Genomic DNA, 19753 nt, shown 5'->3' with positions numbered 1-19753 from the left:
AGTCTAATAGAGACATGATGGCATATGTAGGTAGAGAGAAACTCCCTAGACAGTATCCTCTTGATAGGCCCTTCGACAGACCCATTCGTTTGGAAAACAAGAAACGTTACCTTTGCCCGATACCAGAGCGATGTACCCTTGAACATGTATTCCAAATGACTGATAAAGTACTGAAAGAAAGAGTAGGTTATCACGAACTTAATACCCTACGTGATCAGGAACTAGCCCGGTCCGCAGTACAGGGGCCGGAGATGACAGTATATATAAAGACGATTCAGTAGTTCACACATTTTTAAGTCTTACTCCAGAAGAACAGCGACTAGCTGGTATATACATGACCCAACACCTCATTATACAGTATGAAAATCAAGCATCTGATCCAGGTCCGTTATATAGTTTATTGCAGGACTTACTCCTGAGGAGATGGAGAGGTCTAGGTACCGATCTAATTGAAACGATTTTAGAACAACGTCACAAATACAGAACCTTCTTGACTCCGCATCTTGTTTCCGTTACACCCCCAGTTAGGCAACCATATCACTTTGACAAACAGAATCCATTACGAGAAGTACATCCAGTCAGGAATGCTGATGATACCCTTACACGTGTGTATGTATACACGCCTATAACTAAAATGGAATTATTTGAAATGAAGAAAATAGTGCCTAGTCACGATAAAGACCCTGCAGGTTTCCACCGTGAAATAAAAGACATGTTACTCATGGGAGATTATACCTATCCTGACATTATGAAAATATTGAAAGTGTTATTGCCTGCCGGTATTTACGAGAAACTCAAGGAAAAAGAATGGGAGGTGGGAGACAAAAAGATAGATTGGGCTGCATTAGAAACCGAAGAATCGACCCGAACCCCAGGTGTAGGACTTGGGGATAAAACTAAAGCATTACCAGGATTGTTAGTACAGGTTTTGCCAAGATTGTTAGCAACTAAAAAGGAGGACTGGGATGCGATCTCAGCCTGCAAACAGAATTCCGATGAAGACACTAGTGATTTTTATTCCCGTTTTGAGAAATGTTTTATTATTAACAGTGGCCTGAAAACAAGTAGCGAGTCATACCCACACCTTTTTGTATCCAAATTAGTCGAGAATTCACTGCCCCAGGTTAAGAACCGCGTACTGAAAGTCGAAAGCACATGGCAAGCTAATACGCCTTCCCAAATGTTGCAAATGTTACAGTATCACCAGAACAGAATCAGAGAAGAACATGATCACGAACAGAGACGTATGAAAGACACGAAAATGAAAGTACTAGTTGCTCAGTCAGTTCCAGCTGACGGTCATAAACGGGGTACGACACAATCCAATAATTCAAATTCAGCAGCTCCTGTAAAAGGGATATGCAACTATTGTAAACAGCCAGGTCACTATGTAAACGATTGTGCAGTTTTGAAACACAGCATATCTACAGGTAAAACTAAAGAGAGACCGCGTCCTCCTAGACAGGACCAGGTCCAACAACACGTTCCACAGAATATTCAGCCTATGCAGGTTCCACAACAGACCGTAGCAGTACCACAGCCACAGCCCATTGCCGCAACACAACATGTCACACAGCAGATGTACCAGTATGCACAATCTGACTATCCCGATTACCAGCAATACACATGAAACAGCCTAGAGAGGGAGGTTGGCTTGCCCCTTATCGAGGTTCCTGTAGATCAAGAAGGCCCTTATGTACACAGTCAGGTATTAGGGAAGGACAGAAAATTTTTTATTGACACAGGGGCAAGCAGAACAACAATCAGTCACGACGAGGTTCCAGGGGCACCCCTCTCAGGCTCACAGAATGTTTCCCTTGGTTTTTCAGGAAAGCCTATTGTTAATGAAGTATCGAAACCTGTTCCCCTAGCAGTTGGTCCATTATCCCGTACTACAGATTTACTGCTCACGAAATCATGCCCAGAAAACTTGCTTGGTATAAAGACCCTGAAGGCTCTAGGAGCTGTAATTTGTTGTTCTCCGGAAGGAGTAAGGTTGTTCCTTCGTGATTTTAAAGGCCATTATGTATTGAGAGATTTTGACCCCAGGTTACAGAATGTTCCTGCACATTTATGGGCACAAGGCCCCACTGATGTAGGTTGTATGCACATTACTCCATATCGTGTCACACTCAAGCCAGGAGTAGTACTACCACGTATCCGACAATACAAGTTACCACAAGATGCTGTAGTGGCTTTACTGAAAATCATCGACGAGCTCATTGCACAAGGAGTGATTGTAGAAACCGACTCCAATGTTTGTAATTCCCCTATCATCCCAATACTTAAACGTACTGATCCAAATGCACCTCCAGTTTATAGATTAGTTATCGATTTACGAGAATTGAATAAATGCATTATACCACAATATCCCGTGGTCCCAGACATTTCATCCCTATTGACAGCTATTGATTCCGAAGCGACGTTCTTTACTGTAATTGACCTCAAGAACGCCTTCTTTAGTGTTCCCATTGATCCGGAAAGCCAATATCTTTTCGGATTCTGTTTAAATGGCCGAAGCTTTAAATTTGCACGCGCACCTCAAGGATTTACAGAAAGCCCCAGCATCTACAGCCAAGCATTGAAAAGACAACTTGACAGTATCCACATGCCTGTTAACACTGCCCTACTCCAGTACGTCGATGATCTATTGATCACCGCCCGTAGTGAACCAGAATGTGAACAAGCATCACTGATCGTTTTACTATTCTTGGCGGACAAGGGACACAAGGTGTCTCCTTCGAAGCTACAATTCTGTGCTCAGCAAGTGGTGTACCTTGGGCACTTGCTGACCAAGTGGGGTAGGCAGCTGACACCTGAACGAATTCAGTTAATTGCACATCTTCCGCAACCCAAGACACAGAAAGAAGTACGAGCTTTTATTGGACTCACTTCTTATTGCAGACAATGGATTCCACAATATGCATTTCTAGCTAAACCACTCATACAGTTGACAACAAAGGAGGCAGCGTCTTCGACTGTCCTCCCTTGGACTCAGGAACATACACAAGCTTTTGACGAATTAAAGAAAGCCTTATGTCAAGCACCAGTTTTAGCGACACCTTGTTACACCAACCCTTTCACACTTTTCGTTACAGAACGCGATGGCACAGCGTTGTCGGTTCTCACTCAGTTACAAGCAGACAAACACAGACCGTGTGCTTATTTTTCGAGCACATTGGATCCAGTAGCCCAGGCTTTGCCTGCGTGCTTAAAGTCAGTTGCAGCTACAGCCCTAGCAATCAGACAAAGCGACTCCATTGTATTAGGACATCAACTGACAGTACAAGTTCCACATTCTGTAGAGGTTCTTTTAAACAGAACACAGACTCAACACTTGACTATAGCACGACTGACAGGTTATGGATTGACGTTATTCCAGCCACACATAGAAATCAGACGCTGTAATACACTGAATCCTGCTACACTTTTACCATCGAGCACTACAGATCCTACTCCACATGACTGCGTAGAGGTAGTTGACACACTTACGAAACCCAGACAAGACTTGACAGATGTCGCGTTACCAGATCCAGACCTGACACTTTATGTGGATGGTTCATGTTTAAGAACAAGTACAGGAGAGTTAGTGGCCGCGTATGCAGTGACCACTGAAACTGAAGTCATAGAAACACATCGTATTGACACCCTGTCAGCCCAAGCAGCCGAGCTCATTGCTCTGACCCAAGCCTGTATACGAGCCAAGAACCAGAAAGTAAACATATACACAGATTCCCGTTATGCATTCGGAGTCGTTCACGACTTCGGTGTACTTTGGCAGGAAAGAGGTTTCTTGACCTCTCACGGAGCCAAGATACAACATGGCCCCCTCATTCAAGCTCTGTTAGAAGCAATACATCTTCCTACAGCTATAGCTATCATGAAGTGCAAGGCACATACAAAAGTCACAGACAAGATTTCTCAGGGCAACGATTTTGCAGATCGAATAGCGAAACATACAGCACTGACTCAAACTCAAACGACTGACATGACAAAGACTGATGTATCCTCACTGACACATAGTATGACAGCCAGGGACCCCACACAAGATGTCATTGACATACAGACACATGCCACTCCAGACGAAATAAAGAAATGGGCTGAACAAGGAGGGGTCCAGACAGACCAAGGATGGATGGCGAGAGGAAAGACCACATGGTTCCTCCCCGACTCTATGGTTCAAGTTATCATTAAGACAGCACATAGTCCAGCACATCTAGGAGAAAAGGCCATGTTAGACAGTGTACAGAATCTTTGGTTCAACAAGCATTTACGAGCAGCAGCGAAACAAAGTGCGTACCTGCATGATTTGTTGTCAGTTCAATCCAGGAAAAGGGATTCCCGTAGAGCAAGGTGGATTCCATCCTCCCGACTATCCTTTTGAAGTCCTCCAGATGGATTATAGGGCCCACTCTATGGAACTCACTCCCCCCGCAGATTCGGAAAGAAGAAAGCTATATTAAATTCCGAAAATGCGTAAAAACCTGGCTGTTCCAGAAGCAATTGCAGTAATTTACCACAATTCGCTATCTTCCTTCTATCCAATCGAATGTCACAGGCGCCGGGAAACCCTTTTTGGGTAGCTGTAGCGCCGTACAAATGCAAAAAATAAAATAATAAATAAAATATTATATCCAGATGGACAGATGCCGAGGATTTAAGTATGTCCTCGTAGTTGTTTGTGCCCTATCCCGATGGACAGAAGCATATCCCGTCCCAGATTACACTACCCCGACCACTACCAAGCAGTTGGTTCGTGAATTTTTCCCTCGATACGGTTTGCCCCGTGTCGTGTATTCAGATAACGGTCAGCCATTCTCATCCGAACTTATGAAGCAGGTCTCTTTTCTATTGGGATACCAGTGGAAGTTTCACTGTGTCCGGCATCCTGAGGCTGCAGGTCTCATGGAGCGACACAATCAGACTCTGAAAACTCGCCTTGCAAAAGTGTGTAAAGAGAAGGGAGTAGATTGGATAGTAGCATTACCAGTTGCACTCTTTTTTATGAGAATGGTAGCTCACTCTAGGACAGGGCTATCTCCATATGAGGTGGTCTTCGGTAGACCTCCTAATATGTGGGGGACGCCTCTGCCGCGAAAGCTTACAGATGTTGATAGTACTATGCTGACAGATTACCTTGCTTCCTTGATGTCTGCACTACAATCATGTCGTTCACAGGTCGCGGCAGCCTTCCCAGACAATACCGAGGTGAAGCCACACGAGATCGTCCCTGGGGACCTTGTCTACATCCGCAACTTTGATCGGAAGAGTCCGCTGGAGCCCCGCTGGAAGGAGCCGAAGCTTGTTCTACTGACTACAAGGACTGCCGTTAAGGTGGAGGGCCGTAAGGGCTGGCTCCACTCAAGTCACGTGAAAAGACATTATGGACTTCCGCCAAAATCTGAATCCCAGGACTCCCACGTCCCAGTGACTGATACCAAACTTCCCTTTCGAGAGAACTCCCCGAGAGGAGTACAGGCTAAAGTTGAGGTCTAGTAAGTCAGACAGTTTAATTGTTTAAGTCCCCCCCTGGGTGAAGCGGTTAGGCAGTTCTGACAATGTACAAGTTAGACCCAAATAGAGAGAGAGATAGTCAGGAGACCAAGAAACGACATTATTGTAAAAGTCTCCGGAGCAGATGCGTCTGCACATTACTTATTATGTTTTTTCTGAGTCTTACGGTTGTTGCTATAAGTTGGATGCTTTATATGTATTTTCCTCTTGCACATTTCTTTTCTAATAACACTGTCGAGCACACGTTTAGTGCTCTACCCCCACACAAGTTATCTTATAGACTTGCGCTGCGCAACAATACATTCATTCGTATGTTACACCATTCTCACCAGATCAACAATGCCACTAATTGTTGGATATGTGGCCGACTCCCTCCCTACCAGAACTACAAGGGAGCTCTGCCTCTCTTTCCTTACCCGTTCACACATAATGGTTCCTGTGGTGCCTGGTTTAGTTTAATATCTTCTGTAGACACTGACTCGAACGTTTCCCAAGGCAATTGGATATGGGGAAATCTGAATACAGTCATGAACGAAGCATGTTTCCCGAACGAAGAAGGTCTTCCACAAATGACAGGGACAGATCTAGAAAACGAAGTATATGGATTAGGCAATTTTACACTTAACCTCATGATTTTAAATGTTCAGTCAGAAACCAGTCCAGACTTGCCATCCATATCAGTTTTACTGGCGAAAGGTGTATTATGTGTCAGAAAGAATGGTTCAGTACATCTAGGTCACAGTGACTGTACTACTGTGGTCGAATTCAGTGATCAAGGCAAGTCTACATTCAAAGCTTCCCGACACTCCTATTTTATTTGTGGTCAGACAGCTTATGTCCGTTTACCTCCAGACTGGGATGGTACCGGTTTCATTGCATTCTTATTGCCACCAGTATTTCTAGCCCCATCTGACTATCACAGGAATTCCCGCCTTAATATTGTTAGGCACAAAAGAGACCTCCCCATAGTTGATCAGACTGAAACTGCATGGGAGCAATATACCGATTTTAATAAAGGATTCTTTCCCTATCTAGGAACTGTCTCCAATAGTAAACTGATACGCAAATTAACCAGAATATTAGAAGCAGTAGTGAATGAGACTACTTCAGCTTTGGGCAACTTAACAGAGGAGCAGTCTGCTATGAGACTTGTTGTTCTTCAGAACCGCCTTGTCCTTGACGTCATCCTGGCCGATAGGGGCGGGGCTTGTAGAGTCATCGGATCCAGTTGCTGCGTATTTATTCCAAATAATGCGCCATCAGTCTATAAAGCCATCACCCGACTCCATGAAATTGCCCATCTGATACACCAGAATCCAGGCTCCTGGACTTGGTCCGGTTGGCTCTGGAGTGTAGTAACAGCCTGGGGATGGAAGCTACTGTCATTCCTAGGAATCATATTGGCCATAGTATTCAGTTGTTGTCTATGTCTGCAATGTGGGCCAGCGATTTGCGGCTTGTGCGCCACAGCTTGTGTTCCCCATTCAAGTGCACGTTCCCATTCCAGAAAAAAGAAAGAAGAGCAAATGATGTTATATGAACAGATTGATGGTCTCATGAACATCGACATATCATGAAGGGTCCGTAGGGGACAAGGAGGGAATGAGGTAATTGGAATTTTTATGGTCAATTGTGTCCCCTAACGTAGACCCCAACGGCTCCATGTCCACAATTCAAGTACATGTAATTTCCCTCCACAACCGAATTTGAAGACGCAAATACATTTGCGTCCAACGTTAACATGTCCTCTATCAGATCCACCATGAATGGATCGATAATTCCGTTCCTAAGTATGCCGTGCCACCATCTTTATGTGGTGCACTTTTCACGTTTTCCTGGCTCTGCCGGGCTAGGCCCTGATTTCTGTCTTCAAGCCACTTCTGCCTCTGCCTCTGAAAGCTGCAGCATGGAGACGCATCCCTGACCTCTACCTTACTTCCTGCCAACCGAGCGGTGCCCGGCTCGGCCTGGTCTGCCTGCCAAAAACAGTATTTTGCCATCAAGTTATCAGCATAGCCAGCTCAGCTCCTCAAACACATTCCTGTCTAGTGAAATACGAAAACATATCCCCGGCTGCAGAGCAAAGAGCAAGTCACCCTGTCTCCGTGCAAGTAATTTACAGTTCCCGTTACCATGGTAGGCCCATGGCTCCGCACGTAGACACGCAGACATCTATGCACGCATTCAACATTCAGTATAGAGTAGCCTCTACCCAAGAGACCTTTTCCTCTAGATTAAACATCCTCCAAATACTAGATATCAGATATGTTTAGGGACAGGTCGATCTGACATGCCAGACTACCGTCTCTTCTACTAGTGTTAAAAGTCAGACTCTTAGCTTCCTCCCGTTGCACGTCAATCATACGTCATATTAGCTGCGCGCGCATTCAGACCATAGGTTTCAGCTGACTCTGCAAGAATTCTCCAAGCATCCACCCACTCATGACACTTTTCTGTGACGTTTCTAGTTCACGCCTCTGTGCACACCCATATTCACGCCTTTTTGCTACGCACATGTGTTCTTATCATATACATTTCACTTGTCACGCCTACTGTATTCAATACTATTGTGTCATTTTACTATATATTATCCTCCCTTTGACCGTGTAGGAGACACTCATTTCTGAGATTCAACCATACCTCGAAGAAATCAAAAATCGGCGCTGACTCGCACACCCCTAATTCGTGGCATCTCTGCATGAATATAACAACCATTCACAGCTGATGTGTAAACACGCCACGTTGTTCATTAGTGCATTGGAAAATTGGAGACGATATGCCCCTTGGGAGCCTACATTAGGCGAGCGCTGCATAAACGTACATCAGAAGGCCCTTATTTTTCCGCTGGTCACAGACCAGTTGGTTTACCCCGAAAAGACTCATCCAGCCCTGATGAGAGTCCGGCAATTCTAAAAACCGAGACTTGAAACGCGTCGGCTACTATATTAAGTATAGTTTGAATCCTGAACGATAGGAATCCTTGCATAAATTTGTAATTGTATTTCGCACAGTTGCATTCTTTTTTATTCAAGAATTGTCTAAATATGCAAGAGTGATTTCATTTATATTCCAACTGTTTCACCACTTACATGATTTGATCACTATATGTCATAGTTGTTGTTGTTGTCGATAAGATTTGTAAATTTTGTTCATATTTTTTCTGTATGTGCAATTGATTTGTGATAATTGCAGTTGTTATGTGTATTGTTAGTAGGACATCACTAAAATGGATTCTCTGTTGAGTAGATTACATGTCCCTCTTGTTTTATTTTTTTTTTTTAATTTTTTAAAACCTTTATTGTAAAAAGCACACAGCTATTCAGCCTAACATCCCGGAGGCAAGGCAGCATAGTATAGAACGGTCATAGTGCCAAACGATTCATTTCAGGACAATGCAGGTTGTTTTTTATTTTTTAAAACAAAAACTGAAACAAAGCGCCCGAGGGCGCGAAGAAGGCAATGGAAATGAAGAAGACCACTAGTCGGTAGGAGGCGGAAGGAGCCGGAGAAGTTATAGAAAGAGCTGAGACAGAATGTAGCAAAAGCGAGGGGGGGGGGGAGGAAGAACAGGAGAATCAATACAAGAGTAGCACAGCTGTCGTCAACGTCTATGGTGACAAGCGTTCATCTCGTGGCAACGGTGCAGGTGGTAAACACAAGTCCCCTCTATAGGCATTCCAGGCACCCCACACCTTGTTCCACGTCTGAGGCCGCCCCCTGGCAGTATACACAGTCTTTTCACGCAACATACACCAGTCCATGTTGGCCTTCCATTGTACCACCAGGGGGGCCACATTAGAACCCCACCTCTGCGCTATGTCCCGTTTAGCGACCATATTGCCCAGTGTGGCCCATCGGGTCTGCGCCGTATCATAGTCATTAGGCTCCCAAACATTCAGGAGGCACCTACGCGCCTCCGCCGCCAACTCCACTCCAGTCACCTCCCGCATCACTCTATGAACCCTCTCCCAATAAGGGGCAATAACGGGGCACTCCCACAGTATATGAAGAAAGGTGGCAAGGGCCCCGCAGCCACGGCGGCAGAGGCCATCCGGCGAGAAGCCCATGTGCACCAGCCTAGGGCCGGTGACATACACTCGGTGAAGGATTTTAAACTGGACCAATCTCAGACGCGAGGAAATGGCTACTTCCTTAGGGGAGGACACAGCACTCTGCCAGTCCTCATCGTCCAGTTCAAGCCCATCGGCCACCCACTGTTCCCGCAAGCGCTGGAGGAGGTCCACCTGGACGTTGATCAGTTTCTTGTAGGACAGAGAGATGGCGCTATCAGGCATATGCCCGTCCAACACCCTGTCCTCCAAAGGGGAACTTTCGGGGATGTCACCCTCCTCCGGCCTGGCGGCAGTTATTGCGTGTTGTAGCTGGGCATAGCGGAAAAACTCCGTAGCACTCAATTTATACTCCGCCTGCAGCTGTGGGAAGGTCTTGACCACCCCCCTGGAGAGCATGTCCTCAACCCTCGAGATGCCTATGAGATCCCACTTCTCGAAGCCCTTGGTGTGCCAAAGCTTACCCAAAATATCGGAATCAAAGAGTGGGGTAGATCTCGTCAGCCTGCCCTGCCAGCCAAGTATCTTAGTGATCGTCCGCCACGTGTGGACCGCCGCCTTGGTCGGGCCAGTGAGGTTACGATCAAAGGATCTAGAGTATAGGGCGCGATAGTAATTGCCTCCGTGCAAAAGCCAGCGGTCCATGGCATAACCAGGGTTGTCCACGGGACCGTAAAAACCATGATTGATGGCGGTAAGTTGAGAGGCCCAGTAGTATCTCCGCACATCTGGTAGCGCAATGCCCCCATCATACCATGGTATGGTGAGCTTCCGAACAGCGACACGGGGTCGTCCGTCCCAAAGAAGGGCACGCTGCAGACTCTCGACCTCCCTGAAGTAGCGGGCCGGGACAAGGTCCTGAGTATTTTGCAAGGCATACAGGAATCTGGGCAGGGACATCATTTTAAATAACGCCGCCCGGCCCAGCAACGAGAGAGGGAGCTTACGCCAACTCTCCACGTCCCGCCGCAAACGGTGGAGCGGGGGGAGCAAGTTGTGGTCATACCTTGCCTTAGGGTTATGTGAAATATAAATTCCCAAGTACTTAAAGCCTTGTCTCGCCAGTTGGATATTACAGCCTCTGGGAAGGCGCGGCGTGTCGCCCTTTAGGATGTAAAGGGAGGATTTGGCCCAGTTAATAATCAGGCCGGAGTAGCGCCCAAACAGCCGGAGCACATCGCACGCCACAACAAGCGACTTGCAAGGGGAGGTGAGATACAGCAGGATGTCGTCCGCGTACAGGGAAACCCTGTCCTCAAAGCCCGGGGACCAGGAGATTCCATGCAAGTCGGGGTGCGAGCGCAACATCGCCGCGAGGGGCTCCAGAGCCAGCGCAAACAGGAGCGGAGACAAGGGACAGCCTTGTCTGGTGCCTCGCTGAAGTGCGAAGGGAGCAGACATACGACCGTTCACCGTAACAGCAGCCAGGGGGCTAGAATAGAGAAGTTGCACCCAGCCCAGGAAGCCCGGCCCAAAACCGAGCTTCTTCAAGACTGCCCACAGATAATTCCAATCCAAGGAATCAAAAGCCATTGTGGCATCAAGGGAGGCCAGTACCGCCGGTTCAGTGAGGGCGTGAACTCTGGCCATAACGCCATGTAAGCGTCTCAGGTTGAGGGCAGTATTGCGGCGGGGTATAAAACCGGACTGATCCGGGTGCACCAGGTCGCTAATAACCCCGACCAATCGGTTAGCCAACAGTTTGGCCAGGATCTTGGGTTCGGCGTTGAGGAGAGAAATAGGGCGGTAGGACCTACAAACATCCCGCGGCTTTCCATCCTTGTGAATAACCACAATGGTGGCCAGTCGCTGGTCCATGGGGAAGACGCCATCCTCACGGGCACGGAGGAACATGTCTTTCAAGTGAGGAGAGATCACGTCCGGCCGGATCTTATATAGTTCGACCGGTATGCCATTGGGTCCGGTAGCTTTACCCGTACGCAAAGCGCGGATCGCCAAGGCGATCTCGTCCGCCGTGATGTCCCGGTCAATGTCCACCCTGTCCTCCTCTGAGAGGCAGGGGAGGTCTATCGCCGAGAGAAGTTCAGCCGAGTCGGCCTCGGAACGATCTGACCCGGAGGTGTATACCCCCCGGAAATAGTCAGCAAAGGACTCGGCGATGGCACTCGGATCAGTGACCACCACTCCGTCATCGCACAGGATCTCCGGAACCACTCGGCTCGCCATCTCCCGCCTGTCCAGCCAGGCCAGCAATTTACCAGCCTTGTCTCCGATGTCATAGATGCGGCCTTGCTGCTCCTTCGCTAAGAGCAGAGCTGCATCCGTGGCAAGATCGTGATACTCCGATTGCTTCAGGGCGAGTTCATGGAGGAGGGCGGGTTCGGGCTCGGGCCCCAGACGGGACTCGAGGTCCAAGACCTCCTCCTCAACCTGCAGGAGATCAGCATCACGAGTTCTTTTGGCCGCCCCGATGAGAGCCAAGGCCTCACCCCGCAACACCGTTTTAAAGGCCTCCCAAAGGGTGACCGCAGAGCCCACTGAGCCAGCATTTTCCGTGAAGTATAAGGCTATGGCCTTGGCCAGCAGCTCTCGCATGTTGTGGTTGCGGAAGTACCAGGGATTTACGGCCGCCGGGCGGTTGGACAAAAGGACACCAAAGTCAAAGGAGATCCACAACGGCGAGTGGTCAGAAATTCCCCTTGCCAAAAAACGCGCTTCAGAAATGGCAGGCGATTGCGCCGCAAGGGTGAGGACATAGTCCAAGCGGGACAGACTTCCATGAGCACCGGAGAGGAACGAGAACTGGCGAAGCGCCGGATGTAAAAGTCGCCAACAGTCCACCAGACCCATAGAGTCAAGGAAGGTCGGCAGCCACGTGTGGGAACCCGGGAGGTCTCTCGGTGGCTGACGATCCAGGGTACCAGAGCAGACTGAGTTAAAGTCCCCCCCTAGAATCAGCAGGCCCGAGGGCAAAGACAAAATGGCGCCACCAAGGTCGCGGAAGGTGCTAGACTGGAGACCAGGGGGAACATAAACCGACACCAGGGCCAGGGAACGCCCCTCCCACCTCCCCGCCACAGCAGCGTAACGCCCCCTATCATCTAGCAGGGTGACGTCTATCTCAAGCGGAAGGGACGCACGTACAAGGACGCCCGCCCCCCGGGAGCCCGAAGAGAACCCAGAGTGGGCGACCATTTTGTAACCCTTGCGATTCAGGGCCCTACAAGAGTTGCCCACTAAATGCGTTTCCTGCAGTAAAACCACATCAGGCATGTTCCTTTTTATCAGCTGGAGCACCACCCCTCTCTTGACCCTATCACCTAATCCATTGACATTCCAGCTAAGCACTTTTAGTTTCCTACCCCCCATCCCCAAGCAACCCGCCCCACCCGACTCCGTTCGACCCGATCATACATTGTTCAACAAAACACACTGTCCATTGCCTTAAAGAAGAAAAAGAAACAAAACAAACACAGAACAAACCCCACGAAATTGCACCCCCCACCCTGCACCCCTGCATGTGACTAAAAAGCCCCCCCAACCAGCAGTGTGCCTGTCGCCCCATAACTACTCTACAAAAAGACACCCAGGGGAGTAAGGACTTTCCGCGAACTCCTCCCGCCACCCTCCATGTACTGACAGAAAAGATAATTCGGCAACTTAGAGCGACATTGGATAGCCCCAGAGGCAAGCAAGAAAGTCGTTTAGTCACCCATTACAGAACCAAGTCTCATGGGCCCGGGCCGCCAGCCGCGCCACCCTCGTGGTCCTCCTGTGCTTCTCGGCGCGGTGGTAGAGTGTCCAGCCAGTCACTGACGTTTTCGGCGAAGTCGAAGAACAGGGCATGGCCCTCGTATTCGATCCGGAGCTTAGCAGGGAACATCATAGAATACTTAAGGCCCAGGTCCCGTAGCCGGCGCTTCACCCCAGAATAGCTTTGGCGCTGTCGCTGCACTGTCCTGGTGAAATCCGGGTAGAAATGAACATCAGCGTTCTGGAATTTGAGAGGGCCATGGCGCCTGGAGGCCTGCAGGATGGCATCCCTGTCGCGAAAGTTAAGCAGCCGGGCCACGATGGGTCTAGGCGCCACGCCAGTCTTCGGCGGGCCACCCGGCACCCGGTGGGCACGCTCCACCGAGAAAAAGTTGCTAAGGCCAGGCGGGGCAAGATGTGTTCTGATCAGATCTTCAACGAGGAGGTCCGTCGCCGCCTCCTCCGAACCCTCCGGTACGCCGACGATGCGGACGTTTTGCTGCCTGGCCCGGCTTTCGAAATCGTCCAGCCGCTTCGCGAAGTGCTCCGCCGTCCTCTGTAGGTTCCGGACCTCCGTTTGCATATCCGAAACGTCTTCTGTGAGACTGGCCGTCTTAATGTCCAGGTTCTTAACCCTGTCGTTAGTCTTGCCCAGGTCAGCTCTGATGAGGGACAAATCAACGGCCATGCCATCCACCTTGTGTGTGAGGACTTCATGCTGTTGCTGCATGTCTTCCCGGAAACTAGTGATGGCTCCCAAAATGTCGGTCAAAGTGGGCTCAGAGCCGTCCGGCGAGCCCGAGTGCGGGATACCCTTGGCAGAGGGACCTGTAGCAGGCGGTGTCTTCAGCTGAGTGTAGCGCTCAATCCGATTCTGCTGTTGTTGTTGCGGTTTAGTGCGCCCTCCTCTATTAGCCGGCTTGTCGAGGTCCCCCTTGCCCGCCATGTTAGGTCTCAAGGAACAAAGGGCTATGCCAGGCGAGTCCAAGCCCAGAAACCCGGAATGGTGTCCGGGACGTCAGCGGGAGACAGTTCCAGGTGCGCTTCGCCGCTCAACTAGTACCGCTGTCCAACACACTTCTCCGGTGACGAAAACAGGCTGGCACTCCGCAGTTCAGCAAGACGTAATAGCGGAGTCCGCAGAGACAATGGCACCGGACTGGCACGGAGTCCCACTCGACGTAGCTCCGCGTAGGAGACACCGATTTGAGTTCTGAAAACGGTGCTCGCCTCAGGTAGCCATCAGCAACGAGTATCCACCCTCGTGGATCAGGATTATGGGCAGGATAGTTGCGGAGGATCGGAAGGTCCGCGGAGCTCCGAGCTTACGCGGCCATCTTGGTTGCCCGCGAAGCTCCTCATGTCCCTCTTGTTTTAAATATGTTGAATAATTAAAAACTAAGTAGCCAAAATCAAAGGCTAGGATAAACGTATTGACTTGCGTTTATTTCTGTTTAAAATAATTCTTCAAATAAATTGGTTGTGAAGGTACACTCTTTTTCTCTTGCATTTTACTATATATGTCATGTACTGTGAATAAATCGTTGACATCTTTTCCTGCCATCATTGCATACCTGAACCCTTGTATTGATGGACGAGATCTCCATTGACTCGAGTCATTTAGTCATTTATGATTAAAGCCCTTAAGACTCAGACACCCCGGACTCTGCCTCTCATTTGATTGAGCTATTCTTCTGTAAATTATATGGCAAAAAGAGTATACGGTAAATTATTTACCACAACACAATCCTGTTTTTGAACCCTTTTTATTTTCCTGAACCAATCATTGAAAACATTGCAACATTTATTTTCCAGCTTTTTATTTTCCACACATTATTGTTATTCATTCACACTTATATGCACAGCATACAGAGTAGTAGCACAAGGATCTATTTTCATACCCAGTTCCAATATGTTAGGCCAACCTAATATCATGGCCCCTTTATTTACCATTCAGACTTTACCATTGCACTTCCGAGCACCAAATTCTAACTCTGCTCAAATAAATGGCAGCACAGGAATTTTATTGTCTGATTAACTACCTGGGTTAGGATCAGACTGGTGTAACTTCCTACCCGGCCATAATATCTCAAACATGTTCTGATTCATGATCTTATGCTAGGCACATAACTGTACCATAGTTCAAGATGGCCGCCAAACAGACTTCAGCCAATGGCATTCGTCAGTCACCTTTCCCAAATAAAGTAACCTCCAGTAGCACATAATTGACCCCAAATGACATTGACATTTAAAATGTAAATTGTATTGCAGAAGCTGGTACAGAACTTTGACTGCCCACCTGACTTTGTTTCACCTCACATCCTGAAATGCCGTATGCAGGCCAGTAGGTTTACAGACACCGTAAGGAGTGAGCAAGTGTGCTTCGAAGTCATGCAAAGTAGTGGCTAATAGGGTGTAAAAACACAGTTGTGCGTGACTTCAAAAACAAAAGCTAGTCTCGGAATAGAAAAAGTTTAGGCTAATTATTAGTAAAAGGATTTGAGAAGGAGAGGATTACAAGGTAGCAGCATACTGGGTGTCAGAATTGGGTTATGCGTGACTGCAAGAAGCGGGTCTTCTTGTGAGATGGGGACAAATACAAATCATTTGCAGTTTAAGCCAAGTTTCAGCCAATCTAGGCTGTTGACAGCCATATTGGGTCGTCATATAACATTCATTTCTTTAGGGCGGTATTGATTTTTTTTGGGGGGGAAGGGTGTATTACTATTACCTACCACTTGAAACACCCTTTTAATATTTGTAGACTATTATTTCTATAAATATAACCCCTTTTAATATAGTACTGTCATTTAAAATAATCAAGGATTGATGATATAAACCACATTTTCTGATTCGCACAGTGTCATATGCCTATTTTATTTATACCATTGTTGAGGAAAGGGAGGGGCATCTCAAGGAATCCCCTCTTTGGAGTCCCACATACCACACAAACACCAATCCGGCACTGTCCCCGCCCCTGCACTGTCCCCGCCCCCTGCACTGTCCCCACCCCCTGCTAGAGAGACTGTATGATTCAGAGAGGACAGAGAACATCCCTTGTGAAAATAAATCACCTTACAGAACACCATCAAGAAAGTCATTTCTGTTTCCAATTAATGAACAATATGTTTATGGTTTTGCATTATATGTGATGTCACTGTGGTTTTATTTTACTACATAACTAATAATTTTAGTTGATTTTTAGGATGGGTATAGAGCTGTTTGGTGAAGAGAATTATGTGTCATCCCATAAAGTGAAAGTCATGAGCCTTGACAGCCTTGAACCCAAACGTTCACTGAATTCTGCGTCACTTGGATTTACCCTTGGACACCATCCTCAACCTCATGGAACACATTGCCAACCAGCTCTCCTTTCTAAAGAATGTAAACCTGTTATAGAAATCTACTTTATGACTCCCGTCAAGCCTTTGGATGGTGGTAATGCCCTACTCGATGGTCTGCAAGACTGGCACCACTTGAGGACCCACTAAACCCCACATTAATTCTCATCCAGGGCCTGAAGAAATATGATTACATCTCCCCCATTCTGATAGAACTCCATTTGCACCCCCTTGCTGGCCCTTACCATATCAAAAGTAGTTGCATAATTTACAAAGCCATCATGACCAGCACCTCTGCCTATCTTCCATATAAGCTCACTATGGCTGCTGTCTCATAACACACATGCAGCCATGCCACCATCTGACTGCAGAATACGAATTATAGAAAGGAAAAAGCCAAGGCAGCAGGTCTTTTCCAGCTTTGCACACAGGATCTAGAACATGGGTACTCTTAATTTCCCAAGGGCCATAAAGTGTTTCTGTGATGTGACCGAGGACCACATTAATGCCAGCAGGGTGTCTTTTGGGGGTGGGCGGTTGGCAGTAAGGTGGGTGTAGAGGAAGCTAAGCACATGCATCTAGTGCTGAATTGCACAATATCACCCAGAAAACCTGAGAGTAATCCCAGTTTCCTTACTTAATCTGATAGTGTGCTCATAGGAAGTTGTATTGACCTTAAAACACATGACTTCAGGATGTGCGCTGTACAAAACCTTCACCTGTGTTTTATTTAATCAACTACTATTCTTCTACAATAGGAACCCAGTCCACCCAAAGAGTGCACATAACTGACATTTAGTTCACAATTGGCATTGTTGTTAGGGTGCAGGGAAGAATGAAAGTTTTACATTAATTTAAAAAAATATATTTAAAAAAAATACTTCTCAATATGATATAATCTGTATTAAGGTAAAATGGTTCTGCATGTTAATGGAATTCACTTTTAAAATTTTGAAGATACTTTATCACATTTTACACTGTTGCTGGTAGATGTCTCTAATGCTAGTTCTGAGTCAAATAAACAGCTGCCAGGTGCTATTGTTGACTAGGGGGCCACATGTGAAGGTCAGGAGAGCCGCATGCGTCCCCCGGGCCATACTTTGAGTATCACTGATGTAGAACACCTTCCCTGTATCCATTGGGACCTCCTCAACACTGCTCTAATTCAGGAAAAAGTTGAAAATACACCTCCTTAAAGAAGCCTTATTCCCAATACAGTAACTATTTCAGTTACTATCTAGGTCTCTCTCACTTATTGACTCTGTTTTATGCATTCCTGAAGGCTAGACTTGGTGTTTGGGATTGTCTGCTACGATATAGAACTCTTAAGTTGTCATGTGTCGGGCATGAGTAGTTGATTTACCGTTCATTTAGAATGTTTTGTATTATTAGTAGAGGTGGTGTCAGCTAAGTAATTGGGAGAGCCAAACCAAGTGTTAGGTTAAATGCAATAAACTGAATTGAAAATGGGCCCTAGATAATATTCGAGATTGTATTGCAAACTTTGTAGCAAAAGCCCGTTTTAGCAGTAAATGCAGAGCAAGGATTTTATGTACCCATATTCAAATACAAATCACCCTAAACTCCCAGTCTTTCTTAAAATGGACCTCATGTATAAATTGCTCTATAGGTTTCAGTTATATTGAAGTCTCCTTTGTTGTCTTGCATGTGGAAAAAAGCAGCTAATAATTGAGCTGTTACCACTCGTCTGTCCATTGGCCCTATTCAGACCATTTCATCTTGACATTTTTGCACTCTTCTTTTCCTTTGAAGGCAAGAAAGTTACTTGCAGAGCAGTTGTATGTGAAGTAAGGAGAAGCATGACCTGTGCTGAGGCCCATCCAAAGTTTGATGAATGGTTTGAGAAGAAAGCAACCTATAGTAGCTCTTGTCAGACACACAATTTTCACACAGATGCATGCATAATTCGATGCAGCCGAAGTGGCCCTATTAGGTAGTGTGGTAAACCCAGTATGTATTGGAATATTTACTTGGATTCCTTTCAGACTTGCTGATATATCTGGTATAATTGCTTTACTTATCCAGAATTATCCGTGAGAAAATACTACCCTGGAGTATAGGATTTTAACTCATGTTGCAAATGAGGGCAGGGTAAACTATTTTGCCAAGGCGGTTTAAATTCCAAAGGCCAGTCCTGTCTGATGTCTCTCTTGCCACAATAAAGTTCATGACAAACTATCAGGGCTGTTAAACAATATCGTTTTATCAATAAATTTCAATCAAAGCTTACAATCCAGTCATCCTATTCTTTACTCTGACAAAACACTTCCTTCCTCTAAAGCATTAAAAAGCAGAATAGGAAATATCCATGCGAAAGATAGAACTACCTTCTCTGTCTTCTCCTTTTCTACTGGACGTCCCTTTCTCTGATATGACCTATATGATGGCCTTCAATCAGCCAGTGAATAATAGGGAAACGTATGTCATAGTAGATGAGCCCCAGAGTAAATTGATAAACTTATTAACTTATTACATATGTCTGAGGTGCTATCCATGTGAATAAGCAATGTATTTTTATGTGCAGGCCAAATTCAAAAGCCAGAGAGAGCGAATCACTACTGGATTTGAGAAACTTAAGCAGTTTTTGGAGCAGGAAAACTCTTGTTACCTAAAAAACCTGGAGCAGGAAGAGAAGAACAGTCTGCAGAGCATCAAGGAGACATTAACCAAATTAGAAGAACAGCAATCTGACCTCAGGAGCCTAATCACAGAGATAGAATCCAAGTGTCAGCAGCCGGATGTAGAGTTACTGAAGGTAAGCAAGGGTTATAAATCTATAAAACTGTCAAGTCCTTTAGGATAGTCCAGATAGGATTTCTCGGATATGGAGCGGAAAGTTCGTACGGACCAGAGCCTGTATCTCTGCCTAAGACCTTGCAACCTGGAGATCAAAGATCTCTCAGGTTGAAGTAAAGGTCACGTTTTGCTGAAACATTGCTTTCAGTCTGCTCAGTGAATAATGACAATATATAAGAATATATAGAGGACCTTTTTTGAACGCCTTTTTAGGGAAGAATGCTTTTATATAGACCTTGCTTTTATGGACCTTTTTTAAGCTTTTCAGAAGTGCTTTTAGTACTTTTTTTCAATGAT

At 46.6% G+C, this 19753-nt stretch overlaps 1 protein-coding gene across 1 annotated transcript in view; it reads left to right on the top strand.

Annotated features, from left to right (window-relative positions):
* The window catches only part of LOC147717640 (E3 ubiquitin-protein ligase TRIM39-like), a 548239-nt gene that overhangs the window by 115286 nt on the left and 413200 nt on the right, over window positions 1-19753 (top strand). Inside the window, exon 3 of the mRNA XM_086924434.1 lies at window positions 19185-19415. Within this exon, the coding sequence (XP_086780560.1) occupies window positions 19185-19415 (231 nt within the window). The remainder of the gene's footprint in view (window positions 1-19184; window positions 19416-19753) is intronic.

Source organism: Lissotriton vulgaris, chromosome 5, assembly GCF_964263255.1.
Source record: "Lissotriton vulgaris chromosome 5, aLisVul1.2, whole genome shotgun sequence".
Lineage (NCBI taxonomy): Eukaryota > Metazoa > Chordata > Amphibia > Caudata > Salamandridae > Lissotriton > Lissotriton vulgaris.
This window is presented reverse-complemented; position numbering and strand designations above follow the sequence as displayed.